The following is a 19,856-nucleotide window of genomic DNA, read 5'->3' as shown; positions in this document are numbered from 1 at the left end:
AGTCCAGCCAATCTGATATAAGATTACATTATTTGTATGTATGGATCTCGCTCATTATTGAACCCATTCAAGATGTTAATATCACAAGCCCATATTTAAAACTGTATCAAAATTAGATCTGAAATGTCTTTGAGAGTGGTAACAAGCTCTGCCAATAAGAAACAATATAACCTTACAAATAATACGCATCTTGCTCATAAGTGAAATTGCCCAAGATCTTAATGATATGGCATAGTGAGCTAAAAATCCCAATAAGCTCAGTTAGCCCTGTGGCACAGTGAGCTAAAAAAACAACAATAAACTCACTTAGCCTTATAAACAGGTGAGCTAAAAAAACAAAAACAAATGAAACATCACAAATACAGTCTACACATGCTAGTTTGACCTCAGTTTATCAATTGATAATTTCAAGAAAAGGACTGACTGGAAACAATCTAATAAAAAAATAAAAATAAATGCATCTCTTTGTAAACCAATTTTTATGGTATTATTAACAGATGAACTAATAAAATGACTGTTAAATATTCATCTTTTGGAAAAAGTAAGATGTATATGGTTGTGAAAATAATGAGTATAATAGAAGATAGCAAGAATCAAGTTTCCAGGGTTATGAACAAATAAAACAGTTGTTTAAATACCAGTTTTCACCTATAGATCATACTTTGATCAAAATATAAATATGAAGAACATACAATTTACAAAGATCAATTCAAGTTTCTTCTTGTTAAGCTTAAATTAGGGGGTGTGAAGAGTCTGGTCATCAACCACAAACACTGGGTTTGGTTTGGTTTGATCTTTTTGAGGCACAACAACACAAGTTGGTTAACCAGTACTGAGGCAACTGAAATAAAGTGTCTAATGCTCAAAGACACACAAGCTGACCAATGCTGATCCATGAACCTGCACCTTTTCAGCTATGTGCTATGCATGCTAAGTACTTAATCACCATTGTTACTGCCTCTATTAGTCACCTCTTATCAAAATGGAGGTACATCTGACCTATCCTACCTTGTAGAAAGAAAACTTCAAGAACCTGCTGTCCAAGTCAGTCAAACCTATGTAAGACAATCATTCAAGGACCACCTGGAAGCTATCATTATAACATGACCATGACTGGCACACTAAACACCTGCCCCATCTATAATAGTCCTCTATGTAGAAAACTAATTTTTTGTACATAATTTTTTTTTCTTTTTTCCATTGGTGACCTTGATCTTTGACCGATATGTCAAAAGGCCTCCTCCTTAACCAATGTGCATGCCATCCACAAAGTTTGGTTGAGGTATGTGATATAGAAATAATGTTATTGTGCAGAAACCATTTTTATTATGTTAGTAACCTTCACCTTTGACCCCAAATCAATCAGGTTCTTTCTTACCCAAAGTGTGAGCTATCCAAAGTGTTTAGTAACTGTAGATGGTGAAGAACTCAACTAATTGTACAGAAACTATTTTTGTTTTTTCAGTCATGGTGATTTTAACCTTTCACCTTTGGACCCTGAAATTGACAGCTATTCACTTGTAACTGTAGATGATGGAGCATTCAAGACACTGTGCAGTAATCCATTTTTCTAGTTTCAGCCAAAGTGACTTTCACTTTTGAGTCCAAAATCAATATTATTCTTTGTTGCAAGTAATCCACAAAGTTTGATAACTGTAGATAGTAGACAACTCGTTATTGTAAAGAAACCAACTTGGTAAAATATCTATGGACAGATTGGTGGAAACAAAGTTATAACATAGCATTCTCCCCATGAAAGCAAGCATATAATTTGTTCTTATTTTATGGTGGGCATATAAAAAAAGACATTAATGAATGTAGGTAAGTATTGCTTAATGTATAAATGGGATCCACTGTACTCTTGCTTTACACATTAATGATTGTTTTATGCAAGTGTTGGCTGAAGATGCTTTGACGGTGTATATACCTTAAGAAGTTGTCCACCTTTACAGCCAATATAGATGTCACCACCTGGTGTCCAGGCTTGAGAAACTGGAACAACATGCACAGTCTGATCTTGGATCTCTTCCAGCTGCTCAGCCATATCTCCCACCAGACCTGCAATGGCGGCTTTAGGGACCGCAATGGTGTAGCGACTCATCCGTGTTGAGGTTCTGGTTGACTGATCCTGCTCTTTCTCCTCTTCCTCCTGGATAGGGTCTGCACTTGGCAGTTTAACTTTCCTGTAATAATGCAAATAATGACAGTACAACCATAACTACATGAGCCTTGTTGGGAAATGTAGTAAAGGTTCAGATAACTGAGTATTCTGTCTGTCAGTCATTTATCTACTGTGCATATATATATATATATATATATATATATATATATATATATATATATATATATATATATATATATATATATATATATAATTATTTATGGGCTTATGTAGTTTTTCAGAGGAGATTCAAAGTGTCCTGCCATAAGCATCAATCATTTGTGTGCTCATTTCACAACTGCATGCTTCATTTATGAAAGCTTAGGAAACTGACTTATTTTGACTTAATTCACATTCAAAATTTATGAACTTGCTAGCTCTGTGCTAATGTAATGACTATCTGATGTCATAGTATTAAATGCAATGTTATTTGTGATTTGTATACTTCTTTAAATTGTAAAAGTACATATCAAATCCCTTTTAAAAAAAACTGATCTTCACTGTGACTTTATGCAATCCATTGACATTAGAAAATATCTAAGAAACCAATTTTCGCAGTAAAATATTTATCTTAGAGAAATCAAACAATTAAAAAGGTTCTGAATTGTACAAATCCAGTGCAACTGTACATAGTCAATGACATCAGGACCATGCTATATGAAGATTGACTATGTAACATATGTGACACAGTGCAATATGATGAATACCATCTCTCAAGGAATTGCATAATAATAAAACCACATCATCTTACAAATTCATTATGTCATGTAAGGCAAAGTCTAATGTATAAGGCATTGGAATGACCTTATAAATAATTGCCCATCACACTTTTTCCAATTTTATTCAATAAATTTTGTTTATATCATCAAGAAAATGTTAATGACTCTTTCAAAGGAAAGTTTTATTAAACACCAAAATAATTTGATAATTTCATCTGAAATGAGCAATAACATAAGATCCTCTATACAAGAACTTACTCAGTTTGAATAATATAATGGATGTCACTCTGCTCTGTGTGTAGGAATGTGATCTGTTTTTCTGTTGTCACACACATCTGGCGCCAGTTAGCAGGGTTGAAGGAAAAGCTTGTGATTCTCTCTGATGTCAGAGGTAAAGTTGCCAACTTTATTCCCTGAGTGAAGTCCCTGAAAAAGTCCTTATTTGTGATAATACTAATGTTGTAAAAATTACTATAATTTCAAGAGAATTCAACAAACAAGTTTTTCCTCAACTGCACCTGTTTGGTGAGAATTTTATCTACTCTCTAATGACAAATATCTGGGCCTCAAAAACATGTTTATTGCAGTCAAATAGCCTCTTAAATATGAAATTAATAACAGTTTAATGAAATAACAATTATTTTTATACAGTAGAAGAAAGGAATTTAAGGATATAGAAATTTACTGACAAAAAGTCCTCAAAAAATCCACACAATCTGAAATGAACTTGTGATAAAACATTTACAATTTAAGTAACTGCTGTAGGTCTTTGTAGCCAATCTTACTGATTTCCAATTGCGCATACAAGTACAACAACAACATCAAGCATAATAATAATAATAATAATAATAATAATAATAATAATAATAAAGTTATTAGAATATCAAACTATTCACTAACAACCATTTATTTTGTATTCATTGCATACAGCTGAATGGTAAAATCTATCCATAATTTCAAGGTGCTGTGAGATATCAGCTGGTATTTCTTTTGTACATCAATGTGTGACTATGGAGCCTGATTTAACATTAAATAAGTACTTAATTCTCAAGAATGCAACTTTCCTTTTTCAGCTACATTAAATTGCTAGATAATCCATATAATGCATTTTATTGTGTGGTTATTTATAGAGATATGAGATGAAAAACAGCAAAATTAATACAGATAACAATGCCGTCTGACACTGTTCATAAACTAGACTTCTGTCTATAAAAAAACTTATATCCCCAAATTGGATAAAATGAAAAAATTGTTTTAGTGGTATCAGAGTTTTATGAGGTCAATTTCATCTATGTCAAGTGGTTTTTATTCAATCATGCAAACACGATTTTTCAACCAAAATATTAACAGGTACAAACATTTTGTTATGAAAACAACATGACAGTATTGCTTTAACGGCATTTTTTAAATACCTTTTCAAGACCTTGATGTAGGTAGGTATAGCTATGGTAGATGATGAACTGCCTAGTCATGATATAAAGTTTCTTTAAAATATCTAATGATGTTCAAAAGTTATGCTTCAAAAAAGGATACAAGTCAGAGTGGCATTTTCCCTTAGTGTGACCATCACCCTGAGGCAGGGGTATGGCAATTATGTTGCAATACAGCATCTAATAATGATACGTTGATATACTGCCAAAATTTCATGAAAGTAGTTCAGTGGTTCAAATATTTTACTATGGACTACAATACCATCCAGAGGATTACATTTCCATGACCCTGATGCACTCTCTGATCATATTGTGTGTGTATGTATATATATATATATATATATATATATATATATATATATATATATATATATACACACACACACACACACACACTTTTATGTCTTATTTTTATTAAATATCTTAAGTGGTTTAAAAGATATATTGAAGACTTTCAGAATCACATTTTCCCATGACCTGGATCTTGAGGCAGGGGCATAGGTATGGTACAGGAACACCATCTAGTAATTATATATACTTGGGCAAAGTTTTATCCAAGTCCCTACAACCATTAATTACAATGCTATGGGCCAGACAAGAAAATATTAAAAGATTCATGGATGGATGAATGGACAATGCCATATCAAAATACACCCAACTTAAGACCCGGGTATAAATATGAAATTATTTTGTGGGGCATTAAAATCTAAACAATGTCATCTAAGTACGCTTAAACATATCTACTAAATATCAGCTATACACATTTAGTACTTTTTGCATAATCTTGCTAATGACCTTTTTAGGATTGACAAACAATGCCCAGAATGAAATCAAGGTGCCTGCTCCGATAGTAGTGTATGCACAAAATTTAAAGCGTTTGTCTTGAGAACAGAAAGGTGTTATGATCATGCACAATTCTTTATCTTGTAATGATGCAGAACATATCAATGTACTGACTTTAGGAACACAGCAACTGATGTAAAAAATAAATGACTCAAAAACTGGAACACTGTACAGAATCTTATCACTTTGGCAACAAAGCTGGTGCTGCCAGAACTCTAATACATGTCTTACCATCAATGAAAGAAGAGAAATACAGGATGCATGTTGCATGACTTCCAACAATGTTAGCTCTGTTATCTTACTTTCAATGTTACATAACTTTAATCAGCTCTATCCTTAGATGTTGTTGTTGTTGTTGTTGTTGTTGTGGGTTTAACGCCATTTTTCAACACAAGATAGGCTATGCATGACGGCCAGTATTAATGGTGGAGGAAGAACCCGAGAAAACCCTGGGAAGAACCACTGACCCACAAGAAGCTACTGGCAAGCTCTCTCACATACCCACACTGGCAGAGTCCTAGACTCGAACCCACGCAGACAGAGGTGAGATGACAGTGATCCATAATGGAGAGTGCTTTAGACCACTCGGCCACTCGGGGCCCCCCTTAGATGTTAATAATGTTGTTTGTGCCAATACGGAAAAAGTGATACCTATGTCTGACTACAGCATGTGAGACAAAACTGTGCAAAGAAAGGAGATACCATAGGGTAAGTTCAAAGTCTGGGACTCCAGATACACTAGCTAGGTAGTTGCTGGTTGAGAAAACAAGCCTCTGGAACTCCAATTTAGCCCCTCCTGCAAAGAGAAAAACAATTTTACTACATATGTTTACTTGATACATTATTTAATATAATAAATGCACACACCCTAATAAGTGTACATTGATCTCTTACATATCAAAAACTTTCAAAAATTATACTGTCCTTTATCGAGTGGAAGCATTTTGTCGATCCTCATGGGAGGAACGTAGCTACTATATATATATGTTTACTTGATACCTTATTTCATATAATAAATGCACACACATTAATAAGTGAAAATGGTCTCTTACACCAAAACTTTTAAAAATTAAACTGTACTCCTTTACAGAGTAGAACCATTTTGTCAATCCTCATGGGAGGAACACAGCTGCTAAAACCCACCTTGAATATCATTACTTTATTGTAACTTACTACTATGCATGTATGATGTCTTATTACCATTAACTTTATTGGTTACAATTTCAGCAAATATAATCAGATATATGTTTTACTTAGGGTGATCACGCTGGGAGAGAAAATGCATCTCCTAAGTGAAGAGTTCCCAATGCAAGTCAAGGAAATATAACTCATATGAGTACTTTATGATATTGGTGGCACTCTACAGTTACATTAGGGTTAGATTTTTAAAGAAAAAGAATTTCCATAGTTTTCCTCACTGGTTATACTGGCTATTTTTGTATATCTTAGGCATTGTTCAAAGAACTTTTAATTCCCTTTATTTTGGTGTATGATTGATGGGTGTAATATGGATTATAGATACACCACTTGGCCTTACTTCAGATGTGCACCTTTCAAAAAACTGCAACTTAGTCATTTTCACTTCCTAGACTTCAGAGGTAAGTTGTAAAAGAAGAGTTGATAACCTATTTTACATTGTATACATTGGTAATTCATTCATTGCACTTTCAGATTAGCTTGTATTGTCTATTTTGGCAAAATTGGTTTCCCTTTTTCAATAACTGCTAAAGATAATGTAATAACTCAGGCTGAATTTTTTAGTACAAAGGAGCAGTCATTGTAGTTGCTGTGCATTTAGATCATACACCAATTTCCACAAGTAAAATATCCAAGAAATTTCAGCCACAGTACCTAAAATTAACATAGAGACTGTATACCAACATTCTCTCCACTGTGCATGTTGCAAAGACAAACAACTTCACCTTACACTGCCACTCTTTCTTAAGTTCATAATATCTGTGGAGTGCCCCAATTGTCAGTGTAGTAATTACTATGATGTACTTAATGTTCATAACATTTACCCAAATAATTTTTCTGTGCAAAGTGAAGATATTACCTTATAATACACTGATTTATATGCAAGTATAGATGGTATGTACCAAGGTGGCAACACTAACTTTTATGTATCTGAAGGATTCAAATAATAATAATAATAATAATAATAATAATAATAATAATAATAATAATGAGGACTTTGTATAGTGCCTAATCTTTAGAAGCTCTAAGTGCTTTACAACATTAGACAACACCTATAAGATAAAAAACATATAATAATATGATTACAAAAACAAACACCATGAAATCAGAAAACATTAAAAAACATGCTGAGAATATTTAAGGTAGGAAACATTATTAGGTCTTTAAGTTTGTTCTTGCAGTCGAATAAGTGAGTTTTGAGAGCCCTCTTGAATGTGATCACTGTGCCTTTGTGTCTAAGTTCAGTGGGCAATTCATTCCACGTTGCTGGGCTCTGGTATGCAAAAGAACGCTGTCCATATCACTTTTTTTTCATACTTGGAATAATGAGTATACGACTGTCAGAAGAGGAGCGTAAGTATCTTACTGGTGTGTAACACATGGGTGAGGTCGGATAGGTATGTTGGACTAGAGTCCAACAGTGAAATGTAGCACAGAGAACAAATTATGTGTTTGATTCTGGATCAAATGGATAGCCAGTGTAGGGTACAGAGCAGCGGGGAGGTGTGCTCTGATCGTGGTACTCTAAGTATGATCTGAGCAGCTGTGTTTTGAACTTTTTGAAGTTTCTGGAGCAGATATTGAGATGAACCAGACAGAACTGAGTTACAATAGTCCAGTCTTTAAAGTACTAATGAACACACAAGTGTTTTAGTGGCATCAACTGAAAGATATCTGCAAATTGAGCTGATGTACTGTCTCAGCTCAAGATATGCAGCCTTGCATATGTTCATGACATGTTGGTGCAATGTGAGAGTACTGTCCAGAGTAACACCTAGGTTTCATACTGATTGTGTGAATTTAATGTTGGTGTTGCTGATATTTATTGTCTGAGGTAAAGGATGTGAATGAGAAAGTCTTTGTGTTGTGATCAGAATGGCCTCAGTTTTATCATCATTCATCTGCAGCTTGTTCCATGTCATCCATGATTTCACATCAGAAATGCAACTCTCTACACCTTGGATGGTAACATCAACTTCAGTCGGGTGGCTAGATTTGTATATTTGGGTGTCTTCAGCGTACAATTGGTGAGACACTGGATGATGATCTATGAGACTCGAGAGCGACTGAGTGTACAGAATGAAGAGAACAGGTCCAAGAACAGACCCCTGTGGAACACCACAATATAGATCAACTGGGCTGGAGTGTACTCCATTTGCAGATACAATTTGTGTCCTGTTGACCAAGTAGGACTTGAACCACAGTAAGGCTGTATCATGAATGCCAAATACATACTGGAGATGGTGAAGTAATATATCATGGTCTATTGTGTCAAATGCTGCAGACAAATCAAGGAGGGTGAGAACTGTAATCTTTCTGCTATCTAATGCAGAGAGAATGTCATTAACTACTTTTAGAAGAGTAGTTTCAGTACTGTGGCGAGGGCGATATGCAGATTGTGCATTGCTAAAAAGACTGTTTGAATTTAGATGAGATACAAGCTGGGATAGAATAACCTTTTCTAAGGGTTTTATAAGAATGGGAGATTAGAAACTGGGCGGTAGTTCTTTAAATTGTTATGGTCTAGTGTTGGTTCTTCAGCAGAGGCTTTACAATGGCAGTTTTGAAAAATGATGGGAATTCCCCGGACGAGAGAGAGGTATTAAGAACATCAGTTAGTGAAGGCAATACTGGATCTAAGCACTCAAGCAGCAGTGATGTTGGAATTGGATCAAGTTCACATGACTTTGGTGCACTCTTCATCAGGATTGTACGTACAAAATCCATAGAGACAGGTTCAAATGCTGCTAATGCTTGCCGCTCAAATTCTGTATCCCAACTGTATGGTGATGATGAGTCAATTGAAATTGTGGTGTCAAGCTTATCTCTAATGGTTTGTACTTTGTCATGGAAGAAATTTGCAAACATGTCTGGAAGGTCAACTGGAGAGAAGGTAGTTGGAAGTGGTGTAGATTTGTTCCTTGACATCAGCTTGTTAGTAATCTCAAAGAGCTCTTTGCAGCTGAACTTTCCATGATCTTAGTAGTATAGTGGGCTGATTTCGCTGCATGGACTATATTTGTGACATTCTTCTTAGCGGCTTCATAGATTTGCTTATGAATAGTGAGTCTGGTGGAAAGCCAAAACCAAATAGAAGGATTATTAATGAAATAGCTACTAACAACTGTCAGAAAACTGAGGGAACAGACATATCTCTATCAAAATGCTACAATCTGATAAGACTCTTCCTATTTTTAACATTGAGGTTTTTCCACAAATATTTTAAAAATACTAAATATCCAATAGATGATTTGCAATACAAATGCAAAAGAACAGCATTGGTTTCATTTCTGGCCTTTCCCATTAATGTGGAAACCAAGGATTTCCAGCAGAAAATCTCTGTAATTTATTGATATATGTTATCAACCCAACAGAACATACTAAAAAATGTTGCTAGTAAGATGGAAATGAATTTAACAAGTTCCACTATTTATGATATTATTACTGACGGATATAAAAGAATATTATATTCAAACTATTTAAAAATTACAACTGAAACAACTACCAGTAATTTAATACAGGAAATTCTTTTATTTATGCAAGGTCAATTTTGTCTTGTTTTCTCCCTAAAAATGATGTTTTTGTCTGTCCTTCAGTTTTAGAATTTAGGATGGCATCATGTTGCACCTAAGATGGATCACTGTTTATACCAAACATTAAACCCAAGAACATTGATTCCTCACTAAAAATGTGAATTTGCAGCACAGCATGCCGTACTGTCTGGCATTGGTCTGGATGATCTGAAAATCTCCTACTGTTAAGGTTATTGCAAAAAACAAGAAGCATGCTCTACTGTGATAGCAACCAAATCGCATTTGTTTTTAATTAGTCTGCTGTTAAAATAAAACTGTAATGCAATTTTAAAACATACAGAGGGGCAATCTTTTGGTAGAGCCAGGTTAAAAATAGTTATGTTTTTCTGTAGAAACAAAATTTAAACAAATCTGACAAAATCTCTATCATCTTATCTGGTACTTTTTATCTAAATTAGAGAGAATTCATAATTGCTAATAGTTTTATTTCAAATAGATTAGATCATTTTTGTGCTCATCTCCCAGAAAATATAATATGTAGACACTAACACAAAATAATGAGGGTGGGAATTCATTACCATACTGATCCCATTATAAAACCATAGTTACTGATAAGACACCCCTCCCATTTTTTTATACTTTGGCGAATAGTTATCAAGGATATCTTTGTTTGATAATAAGCCTGCTCCTAATTTTTTTTAAAATTTTGCCAGGCTGACAATCTTATCTTATCTAGGGATAAATATTGTAATTTGAAGTTCTCATTTATGCATAAGCAATAAGACATAAGACCATGCTTGGTAAGAAGATCACCACCTCACCAATTTTATTCTTAAATTTTGACTAAAGTTAACTAGGATATCATTGTCTGATATTAATCCCACCCCTACTTTGTGAGAAATTTCTTTGGCTGACTTCACTGGTCTTATTATAAGAAAAATAATGTAATTTGGAGTCCTCTTTATGTGTGCAAACCTGGTGGGAACAAAACATCTGTTTTTAAGTGCTTAAATTCACCCTCTGTCTCAAAACATCAATCTGTAGGTTTATTTTTTATAATGTACCTGAAAGTACTTGCAACTCCCGAAATGTTGGGTACATGTAAACATAGATGCTTGGATTTAAATTCTGTTCAGCCACAGCAAAGCACTTTTCAGAAGTATGGACAGCAAGTGCTCCAATTCCCCCATGTCCTTCAAAATTGAAGATTGTCTCAGCTCCATCCTCAGCAATGAATTTTACACAGCTGCCACAGGGAAAACATATCACATCCTTGTCCACATAGTTAGCATGTTCACCCTTGTAACCCTGGGCCCAACTGAAAAGAAAATTAAAATATGTTAGGTACAACTAACTTGTTTTTTTAACAGTCATGTCAGATAAAGGGCATATATTTAAGTAGCCTCTAAAGGCAGTTACATCTTTAATAAAGTGTACATTTTCAAGCCCAAAAGATTTCATATAGTCTAAAATTACAGTGATCAAGGAAGAAACTGGCAAAATGTGCAATAATTAAATGAATTCGAGGCTTATAACACTAAACCTCTTTTTTGACTGATGCCACAACATCCAAATATCTTATCTGAAATCAAAGCCTTGAGCAAGATTATAACATAATAAAAGAAAAACAATATTGTGTAGAAAGGATATGTTGTTGCACTATTACTATAAATCAACAGAATACTGTAGTTATTTATACCATCTTTTTGGGACAAAAATAACACTCACATATACAAATTGTTAAAACAGAGTAAATCAGATTAATAGTTTTTCTTATCACCTTTATTTTTTCTTCTAACAATTGCTGATTGAGAAATCAAAATTGGAAATAAAATAAAATTACATTCAATCCAATTTGTACTGAATCACATCTTTAGGTTTACCTCATTTAAAAATGTCCACATTAATTTAGCACTGATTTTTATGTATCTATCTGTGTGTGTAAATAAGGATCTCCCATAGGAATAGGGATGTACGAAGATACAAATAAAGTGAACAAATGCCATTGAAAGGTATGTGTATTCAAATTTTAACAAACAACACCCATTATGAAATAGTCAGTTCTGAATGCCTACATGATGTATGTGACTTTTACTGTAATTGTCATACAGGTCATATATGCATTCTAAATGATTATTTCATTAATAGGTGTCATTTTTTTATAATCTGATTCTGCATACCTTTACATGGCAATTATTCACTTTATTTGGATCTTCATACAGCCATATTCCTTTGGAAAGTCATTACTTACATGCCCCGAGAAGTACATAATGTCAAAATCAATGTTTGATTTTTTAATGAGATCAATCCAAAGTGTGATCCAGTACAATCTGGATTGAATGCCGCATGTTGATAACAAAATTTGTACTACCCTATACTGTGATGATTAGACTCGACATGCTCTTTGCTTGGCCCACTTTAGTACTGGCCACTACTGTGAAAGTCCATAATACTCTATAATGTTCATCTGGAAGTTTCTTGATGACAGTTAAGGTACAGAACATTAAAAGAGCAGGATTGAATAGACTTTGGTTAAAAAATTTGTATTATATTTTAAGACAACAATTTATATTTAAATTAAGGTGAGTATACATGACCTTTATAACTTTTACTATAGTACCCAAACGCCACTGGAAAAGTCCGCAGTAATTTTTGAATGGAAGTTTTATGATGACAACTGATGGGCAGATCACTCAACAATCGGTAATAAACTGGTAAACAGCATTAATATTCAGTTTTAAAACAACAGTTCATTTATCATCAGTAAAGACGTAAAATGTACACGGTACAAGACACTTTAATTGTATATTGGGGGAAGGGGTTGAAAATGAGCTTATGTGGTAATTAAAAAGCAATAATATTTATGTTACAAAGTCATCCACTCCGAATTTTACAAGAAACTTACGAAAGTTCAAGTGTTCCGATCGGATCCATTATATTCCTTAAATTAATTCAGGGATAGTCATAATTTGCATCAATCTTTCATCCGTGTTCCCTGCAGATTGTTGAATTGTTGCTATGGGTAAAGTAACGCGAAATATCGCGCGAATGACCTTGGTAACTCCATTCGAGTCAAAAGGAAGTGATAAAAGTTATCATAAGGAATTATAACTATTTTCAACGATTATACATCTAAATAGTTTTTTTTAAAAACATTTAAAAGACTTTATAACATTCTTAATTGCCCAATTATCAAATTTCGTAAAATAAAAACTGCATTTATTCCACTATTGTGGTCGTCACGTTGTTCAGCCACTGCCATTTGAACAACAGCCGATCTATTGACGAAAGTTGAGGGGTATAAGTGTTCATGGATTGATTACATGCAACAACATTGAAAATACTTTTCCGGTTTAACATGAGTTTTGATAAATTATTTTTAAATCTGAGGGTTGTTTTTCGTAGAACCGTAAGCTGTCATAAATTTGGAAATAGAAATGAATTATTACACCGTGTTGTGACCTTAGGGTTTGGTCCTAATGGACCCCATTATGTACATCATTGGTACATTTCCCTGATTAAAAAATGTGCACTTTTTTCACGAATAATTGCAAGGCAGTGCAACGTAATTGCAGCTCAACGAGTCAGAAGAGCTTCACAGATTGTGAGCTTGTATGAAAAGCTGTATGGCGAAAAAGTAACTACAAAACTTCTTAATAGACTTGGACAGTTGTTGGTCAAGAATTCCAGGGGAAGACTGTCATATGTCATTCTTAGTGCCCTAATGTTTTCATGGGAGGAACATAGAGTTACTGATGAACAAATGAAAAGGTAAAAATTGTATTCTTTTAATGAAGAGTGGAACTTATTAATGAGTGTATACAAGTGTACCAAAAAGCTGTGATCTCAGGGGCTTTTAGTCCTACAAAATATCAGATGTATCACATGTTATTTATGTATTGGTGCTATATCAGAATGAGCATCTAATTTTTCAAGAATATCTCGAACATACTGAAGCTTTTCCACAAATTAAAGTCATGTTGATTTAGGCAGACTTTTTTTTCATTGAATGCACATTCACAAACAAGCAAATGGATGTTTTCAAATTTAGTTGACCTACATTTCAGTTGGTTCAAATGTGATGGAATCCTGGAATGACAAAATTGCTTAAACAAATGATAAATATCTTCAACGAAACAATGTTGTCTGAACACTTTCTTGAATATTAGTGATTTGTGATTTGGATTTTTTTAACGTAGCTTTAACAATTTTTCAGTCATATCGCTATGATGTCTGCAGTGTGTCAGTTTATAGTGATGTCTAGCACTGGGGCATGATGCTGCAGGCATGTAGCATGATGTTCCACCCAGTCACATTATCCTGACACCAGGCCAACCAGTCCTAACATTAACCTCTTAATGCTGAGCACCAAGCGAGGCAGCTATTTGTGCCATTTTTAAATCTTTGGTATGACTCAGCTAGGGATCGAACCCACAACCTCCCACATCCAAGGCGGACGCTCTAACCACTAGGCCACCGGAGCGGTTTTGAATATTAGTACATTTTTATTTGTTTTGTTAAAGAAACATTCTTCAACCTAATCCGATTGCAGTATTTCTGGCTTTCAGCAGTGAATTCCAACCAGCTGAGCGGAACATGAAAATGCATCCATTTGCTACTCTCAGATTTTGATTCCTTCAGGATGAAGATGTATAATCAGATTTAAATTTTTGGTTAGATGTCAACATGCCAAGTGTGAGAGATATTTCTGAAAATGTTATCTCTCTGTCTCCTGTCATTTGAATCAGGAACATGCTACAGAAGACCGTTTTTTAGACAGTAAGACATAAGACCAAAGCAAGAATATCATATGTCTTATATTTTAGGAGCAAGGGTCTTGTTGCCATAGTCCTATAATGTAAGACACCGCCCCTGATATTTGTGGTATTTTAGGTCACCATCTTACTGCTAAATAATGTCTCTGTGTAGTGTGTTCCAAGGTCAACTAATATGGAACATGAAGTAAAATTTTCAGGAATATCTCACAACCTTGGCAGCCCATATCGACACAGGTGGTTCACTTGTGCCACATTATCTTAAAAGACAGACTTTTTATTGTATTTAGATATTGATGTAAGTTATTATTTTTGATAGAGTCTTAACTTCATTTGTCAAAAAATTAGAAATTCTGGCTTGTTGGGTCCAATTTTGGAGAAATTTTGTTGTGTGACATGTTTGTCCAGGTAAAATGGTACCTGTATTATCATTGATGATACTGGTCAATGGTTTGCTAGCCAAACTGCCCAAAGAACTGTCTTGGACTTTTATTGAATTAGTCTAGTGTTATCAAAGTCATAGCACGTTTTTATTCATATTTATTTCTAAAATGAATACCATAAAAATGTCTATATTTAAGTTTTTATAGATCTGTAAGAATAGTGTTGCCCAGATGTGGCTTTCCCTGAAATGTGACATAATATTGCATTTATTCAGGGCATGATTTGTAACATAACACTTTATAAAAAACAAGCACATAATACTTCGTTAAATGTTTAATATTTTTAATTGAATACCGTGACATTTAACTTTAATTAGACCGTTCCAGTGGCCGTAGTGGTAAAAGCGTCCACCCCAAATGCAGGAGGTTGCTGGTTCGAACTCTGACAGAGTCAGACCAAAGACATAAAAATGGTACTTTAGCTGCTTTGCTTGGTGCTTAGCATTAAGAGGTTAGTGTTAGGACACTTAGGTCTGTTGTCAGAATAATGTGACTGATGCACCAGTGCTAGACATCACTATAAACTGCCACACAGCAGACATTGTAGCGATATGACTGTAAAATTGTTAAAGCTACATTAAAAATTCAAATCACACACACATACACCTTTGACGTCCCTTTTGATTTACCTGTATAGTCACCTGTATATGAGCATATTACAGTGAATTCAGTCATGGACATTTTGAATTTTAATAATGTGATACATCAAAATACTCAGCACATTGCCATTTTCCAGGCCATTGGTACATTAGCACATTTGAGACTACAAGCACAGCAACACATTCAGTATTGGAATTTATTTGGAACACCACTAGAATTCAATTGGAACTTCATACCAAAGGTCTCGCTATAATTTTAAAACTTGGAGTCCAGGACTCCCATTTTGGTGAAGATAGATGTCCCACCATCAAAAGTTGCAGTCACTTCTTTCCTACAGAATCAACACAGACATGAGTGCATCTATTTTTAGATGCAGAGGTTTTTGTAATGTAATCACTCACTGTAATATAGCTTCATTACAACAGTCCATTGACAGGATTGCAAATTTATGGTTTATTTATTTGTATACCTACTTTTAGTAATTTTAGTAGGGCATAACCGACTTTTGATCCGGAAATCGGATTCCACCGGATAGTATGAACTTCCGATTAATCGGAGTCGAACAAGGCAGGAACGACCGATTCGGATAATAAAAATAATAAAGTTGAATTTCTATAGCACCGTGTCTAACACTGCGTGTCATTCGATAGTGCGTTAATGAAGTTAAATAAGAAGTCAGAAAAGTCCAATATGGTCAACACAACGGGGTGAAACGATAATACTTGAGTTAGACCGAAAGATTTAAATTTATTAAAATATATAATACAGTCCTACCCGTTTATGTCAACATCCTCAATAATGAAGGCATAATATTGAATACATTGACACATGCTAATGAGGTATTAAAAGAAAATGATTCCGCAAGAGGCCAACTTTATAGGACCAAACAAAAGCCTGTTTTATTTTTATTTGACCGCGACATTAAAGCATGGCGGCAAGATCAACTAATTGTTGAATAAAGTACAGGATGGAACTGGCCGCTTGCCGACATAAATGATTAAGGCAGGAAAATAAAAGCCTGGCGGCAAGATCAATTAATTGTTGAACAAAGAATGGGTCGGAACTGGCAAAAAAATAAAAAATTTCATGGATTCTTTGTGGCTTTGAACTTCGTTGCATTTTGCTATAGTCCTGCCATATCCTTCCCCTTGTGACATCGGTGTGATATGCAAAACGTGTGTAACACGGTTTAAAAAGTTAATTTGAAAAACCTTTTAATTTAGCATTTCCGATTAATTGAATCGTATCCGGAATCGGAAAAATTTCATGCCCAAAATCCGGAATCGGAAATCAGTAGAAAAATGCTAATCGGTTATGCCCTAAATTTTAGGTAAATAAATAGTATCTGATTTGCTGTTTTTTTTTCATGTCAAATCAGAAAACAGCTTAGACTTTAAAGCGCATCTTGTGAATTCCACAACATAGCATTGTCCCATATGTTTCTGATCTACATAATTTGCATTTTAAAGTTAAATCTTTAATAAAATAATACCTAGGCTTTGGTTTCAATGATTTGTATATGTTTTCTGAATATATTTGCCTGATGATTTAAGAAAACAGACAATCTAATAAACTGGTACATCCCGGACTTAGTGAAGTCTGCCATTATTTCCCGTTAGGCCTACTGGTTCACTTACAGTTTCAAACTAATTTTATGACAAAATAGTTTATAAGAGGCAGTTAATATATATCCAGACCACCGATTCTGATCTTAAAACACAAGTTTGTATGTTTTATCATCAAAGGATAGAATGCAGGAAATTGATAGTTGCTACCTTACTTGGAAAAGTATTAATGATCAATCAGCTATCAAAACATAATGCTTGTGTATGGGCAAGAGTTTATTTGTCAGCATAATAGATATAAACACTAGGCCTAGCTACTGATGCCATGATGAATATATTTCACTACAACACTAGAACTAACTGGGCTAAGGCAAGGGGCATTTAAAAAAATATGGTATGGTCAGTCAATGTACCTCTTAAATAATCACAGGGCGAAGTCGTTTTTGCTTTCCTAACAGAAGAAGGCAAAGTTTACATTTTTAGGCGACTTGTCACCCACTTACAAATGGCATTTTGTCTAAGTCTCAACATGTCTTGATTCTGAGGTCACGTGCACTGCTTATTCCACTACATTCAGAAATGAACACAATAACGAAAGCTAAAGTTGTTTATTTGATGTACTTTTATAAATGACCACATGTACATCTCTCGCTCTTTCTGCCTTTGAATTCAATCACTGTAAATATCTACATTTTCCCACCTGGTCACCAGTCAAAGCCTTTGAACTTGCCGCCCAGCTTCCTTTTTTAAGTACTCTTATAAAATGGCAACATGTATGTATTAAGGGGTCTCTCAGTCAATGAATTCTGTCACTGTAAATATCAGCACAGCTAACTGATCAACACATTTTCCCACAAAGCAGGTGGCTGAAGCAGGAGTGGCAAGTCTTTGAATTTTAGCGCACACCTATTACATGCGTACAGAGGACTCCTGCCTCAGTGATTTTCTGCATCCCAGATCAAAAATTGGCATCCAGATATACGTAATTAAGCATTTCTGAGATCTCTGCATACATTTGGACTTGTGATAGGATTTTTATGACTGTTTGGGATTTAATTCACAGTACTGTATGTTCTTATTTAAATTTTCACTTTGCGTTATAGGAAATTAAATTATATTTTGAATTTTACAAAACTTGAGTCTTCTCTCTTTTCTGTTAGTTTAAGACCTTTTCGACATAACATTCCTGGTACACAAAAAGATATCCACATGACTTAGTTTTAACATATGAGTTAGAAGACGACCATAAGTTTCTAGATGGGATATGCACATGGGTGAAGTCAGATAGGTATAATAAGCTGGAGCCAGTCGACAAAGTGTAGCACAGTGAACAAATTTGTGTTAGTTTCTGGATTGAACAGGAGGAGGTTACAGAGCAGGTGGAAGGTGTGCTCACTTAGTCCTTTGTTCTCAAAGGATAGAACCAGAGATGAACCATATAGAAGTGAATTGCAATAGTCCAGTCATGAAAGTACTAAGGAACACACAGGTGTTTTTGTGACATGACAAAAAAAAAATTGCAAATGGTGCTGATACATCTTTGCGTACTGACCGCTTGATTTTAATGTTGATATTACTGAAACTTATTGTTTGAGGTAAATAATGCATATGAAGGAGAAAGTCTTTGCATGGCTTCAGTTTTATCATCATTCATTTGCATCTTTTTACATGTCATCATTGACCCGACATTAGAAATGCACCTTTCTTGAATTGTATCCTCAACATCATTTGAGCAGTTAGAGTTGTATAACTAATAAAGGTAACAAAGAGGGCCATGGTTTTCGCGTCTTTTAATAAATATCAGCAGAACTTTGGCAGACGTGAGATAAAAAGGAGACTGATAACAAAATATTATTTCTGAAGAAACACTTGTTCATATTTTGATTTTTGTGTTGTTAAATTGTTATTTTATTCTGGATGTTTTTTAAGGAGTATTTATGTATATTTGACATTTTCTAGTTCAGATCAGATTGCAAAATTATAAACTTACATGCTAAGAAAAACACTAAGAAATGTCAAATTCAGGGAATACATTTTAAAAGTGATTCAAGAAGCAATTTCGACCAGAAAATGATTGAGAACCTGTTGAGTGTGAAACTTAACAATCATAATGTCATCAGTGGTCACCTGTAAGTGATCTTGTGAAGGAAACTTAAAACATCTTTACAGTGAACTACAAGTTATAGACTTCTTCCTTTCTTAACTGAATTGTCTTAATTAATTACAATGGCTCAGAGAAGTATACTTTACTTTCTTTCTTAGTCTCAGACAGTGATGTTCATCCCAACCATCAAACTCTATGAAGCAGAAAATTAGTCTGAGGAGAAGAAGAATAAATCTTCTAAAGTTGTAAGAAATTGTTAGCACCACCTTGCTCCATTAATAAGAAACAATTCCAACTGCATGGTCATGACTTGAAAACAAATGACTCTTGAGATTTCATTTTTGGTCTTGAGATTTTCATTCCAAGAGTAAAACTAAAACCTCAATAATAGTCATTTGTTTATCACAGTCATGAGCTGAAACCTGGGATAGTTTGTCAGTCATGTAGCAAACTGGTGTTCAGTGTTTCTTTTGTTCTTTTGTCTCG

The 19,856-nt window shown here is 34.3% G+C and overlaps 2 protein-coding genes across 11 annotated transcripts in view; one reads left to right on the top strand and one right to left on the bottom strand.

The window, feature by feature from the left end:
• LOC149772475 (cilia- and flagella-associated protein 43-like) overlaps positions 1-12,991 on the bottom strand; it is a 123,798-nt gene extending 110,807 nt beyond the window's left edge. For all 9 annotated transcript variants that reach the window (XM_089947760.1, XM_089947765.1, XM_089947766.1 and 6 more), the window contains exons 1-5: positions 12,789-12,991; positions 10,948-11,201; positions 5,856-5,949; positions 3,139-3,306; positions 1,928-2,183 (exon numbers count right to left, since the gene is read on the bottom strand). In XM_089947760.1, the coding sequence (XP_089803886.1) occupies positions 1,928-2,183; positions 3,139-3,306; positions 5,856-5,949; positions 10,948-11,201; positions 12,789-12,817 (801 nt within the window). In that variant the 5' untranslated portion in view covers positions 12,818-12,991. The remainder of the gene's footprint in view (positions 1-1,927; positions 2,184-3,138; positions 3,307-5,855; positions 5,950-10,947; positions 11,202-12,788) is intronic.
• Positions 12,992-13,117: 126 nt separating this feature from the next.
• LOC149772474 (stAR-related lipid transfer protein 7, mitochondrial-like) overlaps positions 13,118-19,856 on the top strand; it is a 40,319-nt gene continuing 33,580 nt past the window's right edge. Inside the window, exon 1 of one of the 2 annotated variants that reach the window (XM_089947770.1) lies at positions 13,118-13,654. In XM_089947770.1, the coding sequence (XP_089803896.1) occupies positions 13,242-13,654 (413 nt within the window). In that variant the 5' untranslated portion in view covers positions 13,118-13,241. The remainder of the gene's footprint in view (positions 13,655-19,856) is intronic. The other variant, XM_089947771.1, reaches the window with a different exon arrangement.

This window comes from Sinohyriopsis cumingii, unplaced genomic scaffold (genome assembly GCF_028554795.1).
Source record: "Sinohyriopsis cumingii isolate HCF-2022 unplaced genomic scaffold, ASM2855479v2 utg001460l, whole genome shotgun sequence".
NCBI classification, from domain to species: Eukaryota; Metazoa; Mollusca; class Bivalvia; order Unionida; family Unionidae; genus Sinohyriopsis; species Sinohyriopsis cumingii.
The sequence above is the reverse complement of the archived record's forward strand: the minus strand, read 5'-3'. Positions and strand labels throughout refer to the sequence as shown.